Source organism: Bactrocera latifrons, unplaced genomic scaffold (assembly GCF_001853355.1).
Source record: "Bactrocera latifrons isolate USDA-ARS-PBARC rearing strain unplaced genomic scaffold, ASM185335v1 scaffold_356, whole genome shotgun sequence".
Classification (NCBI taxonomy): Eukaryota; Metazoa; Arthropoda; class Insecta; order Diptera; family Tephritidae; genus Bactrocera; species Bactrocera latifrons.
In genome coordinates, this window is record NW_017536997.1 from 163433 (window position 1) to 167908 (window position 4476).

The 4476-nt window shown below is 40.2% G+C and overlaps 1 protein-coding gene across 1 annotated transcript; it reads left to right on the forward strand.

Moving 5' to 3' along the window:
• The first annotated feature begins 715 nt into the window (after positions 1–715).
• On the forward strand, positions 716–3799 carry LOC108971715 (nucleosome assembly protein 1-like 3). Its single transcript, XM_018937963.1, has 3 exons — positions 716–729; positions 1008–1226; positions 2848–3799. The coding sequence occupies exons 1-3, from the start codon at positions 716–718 to the stop codon at positions 3797–3799; spliced, it is 1185 nt and encodes a 394-aa protein (XP_018793508.1).
• Positions 3800–4476: the final 677 nt, after the last annotated feature.

A 4476-nucleotide genomic window follows, 5' to 3' on the forward strand; every position in this document is an offset into this window, starting at 1 on the left:
GTGATTTTCTTTTAATAAATATTTTCTAAGACCCTCTGCTCTACTAGTCACAACTTTTTCCCAACTTTCTGACAAAGCTCGAATGGTAAAACTGTTCATCTTGTGATGCTATTCAAGAATCAAGCCGTATTTCGACGTCTCCGTTCCTCTCTTAGTATTGAGGTTTGAAGGAACAAAAGTTTAATTTTCAGTAAATAGCCGCTTTGAAATAGCTTGTCGGGTACTTAACAATACTGAACCACCATCGAGCAACATCTTCAATTCTCCGTCTTTTGGCCTTTCTATCTCTCAACATTTTAATTTTAATTTGCAGCTTATTTATAAGCTTTGTTTAACTGCATTTTGTGGGCATGACAATACTCCGATCCAGTGGCTGAGAATACGTGCAACAAGTGTCATTAAGATACTTGTTACTCAAATTATCAGTTATATGATGATTATATTGTTGTGTTTCAAATAAACTAAGGGTATCCTTACTTAAATTTAAATATTTTTCTATACCTAATGAACTTCACAATTTCTGGGATTCGCCATATTGAATAAGGATTTTTAAAATATACATCTTATTTTTTCAAGCATAAACACAGGGTCACAGAAAAAGTCTTGGGTAATAATATAATTTCATATAAGTAGGACTGTGTAAACGGACAATAAGGTTGAAACAGAAATGCAACACTGTGTGGGGAACAGATGTGACAGCAGCGAACGGACTGGAATGACTACGAAACAGTAGGTACAAGACGAACGAAGGACCAGACAAAGGGACAGACCACGCGAGACCACCGACAACCACGGACCATTACATTTCACACACATAATTTACGAGTAATATAATACTTGCGATTTATATTTGTTAAATAAACGTTATAATTATTAAAAGAAAACAATGATTTTTGAGTCAATCCCACAATTGGTGTCAGAAACGGGATTAAAGTGCGGTTTAAAGTGAAAATTTTTAAACGTGTTAATGCAAGTGGTCCAAACCGCATAACGGACGAATGGTAAAGCCTAGCTGTCGAAAGGAGCGCTAGCAACAAGGCACAGCGTCGGCGAAGACGCAGTAGCAGTAACAGCATCAGAAGTAGTAGCAATAACAGCAGCAGCAGTATCAGCGCCAGTAACAACAGCAGTACCAGTGGTAGTAGCAGCAGTAGCAGCAGCACCAGTAGTAGCAGTAGCAGCAGCGTCAGCGTCAGTCACAACAACAGCAGCAGCAGAAACGGCGGGTATATACAGTGCGTACGGTAAAGTACAGTTCATCGTTGGAGGTGGCGTCACATTTTATTGGAAACAGCTAAGTCTTTTGATATACATACAATTGTACAGTTTTTGAATAATGTAAAATAAGTTATTGAATATTTCTGTGAAAATTTTGTGAGAAATTGTGGCGAATATCTATTGCTGAAAATACGTTTTAAAATTCGATTTATAGGAAAAATTTCTCTGTAAAAACATTATGCGGAAAAGTTAAAAGGAATATTGTAATGAAATTCGTTAAACATAAAAGTTATTAAAATTTTGCACAAAATATTAATGCGGAAATTGTAACAAAATCCGATTTATAGAAAATATTTCACTTCAAAACTGTATACGAAAGATTAAAACGAATATTGTAATAAAATTTGTTTAACGCAAAAGTTATTAAATTGTAAACGCAGATATTGCGATCGACTTGATTAACATAAAAGTTATCAGAATAGTATGCGGAAAAAGTGAATATTGTAGCGCGGGCTAAAAGGAAATATTATTATTGAAATTAAGATTTTGGAACATAATCGATTCTTGCACAACACTGTAAATTATGAACCGTAACGAAATTTTTGAGCTGACTGTTGACGGTCTGAAGGAAAGGTTAGGCGATTTAGGGCTATCGACTATTGGACGGAAAGCGACACTACAAGACAGACTGATGGAGCATTTCTCCCTGACTGTGAGTGACGGTTCCGAAACTGATGTGTGCGTGAGGTTAGAGTCGAATACCACAACTTTACTCTCCGAGATGTTAAGGACTCAATGACTTCGTTTAAAGGAACAGTTTCGAACAATAGCTTGAGGATTTTGAGGCAAACGCATCAGCAGTGCGTTGGAATGAGCTGCAGAAATTCATCTACGCAAAACAACTGTTGAAGGGTGCGGCAAAGATTTTTATAAGAAGCCAGAGAGGAATAAGAAGTTGGAGTTCACTAAAACTAGCGCTGCGGCAGGAATTTGGTATAGCATTATCATCGATTGAAGTACACCGTACTTTATGTAGTCGTCGGAAGCGACATGGAGAAGATTTGCGAGAATACTTATACGTTTCAATGGAATTGGGAAAACCGATAGGGCTAGGTGACCCAAGCCTAATACAATATTTCATCGAAGGCATACCGGACTCAAGGTCGTACAAAAGTAACCTATACCAGGCGAAAACTATACAGGATTTGAAGGAGCAAATCAAGGTATACGAGAAAATTCGTTACAGCCAGTCACAACCCGTGAATGGGAACCAGGAGAAGGCATCGTCGTCAAACAAGGATTTCCAGAAAGCAGTCCCAGTCAGTCAGTCAGTTTTGTCTGTGGGGATTCATCACATCTTGTTAGGAGCTGTCCACGCAATAAGACATCGTGTTACAATTGCGGTAAAGAAGGTAATCGTGCAGCTAACTCTAAGGCAGAAAGCAAAACTCCTAAATTGGAAAGAAGCAGCGTCAATAATATGACGGATGAAGGAGAAATTGTAAAATCGGAGAAGCGGAGTGGATAGATTTTTAAGGATGTAAGTTTCAACGGGAAATCTGCGTCGGCATTAATCGACACAGGTAGCGACTTATGTATTATACGTCACGATACGTTAAACATACTTAGTCTGGATGTTGACTTAAGTAGTGACCAGCGACAGTTTATGGGTATCGGTACCAGCAAACTTACAACAATAGGTAGCTTTACCACATCCATCGATGTAGACAACATAAAGTTGGAAGTAAAATTTCCCGTAGTGAGGGAGCGAGACATCAAATATGCGCTCGTGATTGGTAACGACGTTCTGAGACAAGTCGATATGTTCGTTACGGAAGATGGCGAGGAGTTGAGGCAGAAGAAGGTGGAGGAAAAGCCACCGAGCAAGGAGGAGGTGAATACTGGAGCAGTAAGGAAAGATCGCACTGTTGGGTCAGCGAAGCCTAAGAAGTTTGATGTGAAATTAAACGTGGCCATAAGGGTACATGAAGATGACGAGCAGTATATGGGAGCCGTTAGGAAGTATCGCAAGAAAATCCGTGATAGAAGGGCATTGGAAGCAGCAAACAATGAGAGCGAGGGCGCTGTTGTGGCTAAGGAGCCGAGAGAGTTCAGGATTTCAGAAGCGAGTTCGAAGTTGGTTCATGAGACTGCGGAGATGGGCACTGATGCTAGGAACAACCCAATTGATGAAGGTGATAACAGGATTGCTGAACTGAGCGAAGAGTTTGGAACCCTGTGTATGGTCGCAGGAATGGCGAAGGTACTTGTGGATGAAGCCGATCTTTCACACCTCAACAAAGAGCAGGCAACTGTAGTAAGAAGAATGGTGGCGAATTATAAGCCTACAAGCAATTCGAATTCGCCAGTAGAGATGAAGATCTTACTTTCAGATGACACCCCAGTATATGAAAATCCTAGACGGATGTCATACACCGATAGACAGGAAGTGAATGAACAAGTTAAGGAGTGGTTGAAGGATGGGATCATTAAATCCAGTAATTCAAATTATGCGTCACCAGTGGTGTTAGTTTCGAAGAAATATGGAAAGAAACGGTTGTGTTGCGATTATCGGCGATGAAACACAAAGATGGTTCGCGATAACTTCCCGATGCCAAATATCGACGATGTTATCGAAAAGTTACAGGGTGCTAATGTTTTTACGACACTGGATCTTAGGAAAGCGTACACTGTCTAGAACGAGTTCTACGAAGAGCTGAAGAAAATGGTTTGCGGATGAAATGAGACAAATGTCAGTTTCTTACAAGTAAAATAGACTTTCTAGGCTATGTTATAGAAGACGGTTCGATAAAACCATTTGATGCAAAAACGAAAGCGATTAGGAATTTCCCACTGCCACATGACAAGAAGGCTTTGCAGAGATTCCTGGGATTGACATCATACTTTAGAAGATTTGTCGATGGATATGCTGTAATATCCAAACCGCTGACGGATCTACTCAGGAAAGAGACTAAGTTCGAGCTGCGCGACAAGCAGTTGGAGGCATTCCAGAAGTTGAAGTCAGCATTGRTCAGCGCACCAGTCCTAATGTTATACAATCCGAAAGCAGTGACTAAGGTACATACAGGCGCTTGTATGTCCGGGTACGGAGCAGTGCTACTTCARAAGGATTTCGACGATCAAGCGTTCCATCCAGTTCAATACATGAGTCGGAAGACAAAACCAGCAGAGGAAAAGTACCTTTCGTACGAACTCGAGGTACTAGCGATTATAGAAGCACTTAAGAAGTGGAGAGTA

Bases quoted from the DNA above. Each gene is read 5' to 3' on its own strand.
- LOC108971715 (XM_018937963.1), top strand. The intron at 1,227-2,847 runs GTATATACAGTG...AAACATACTTAG, and splicing joins AGCAGCAGCAGAAACGGCGG to TCTGGATGTTGACTTAAGTA.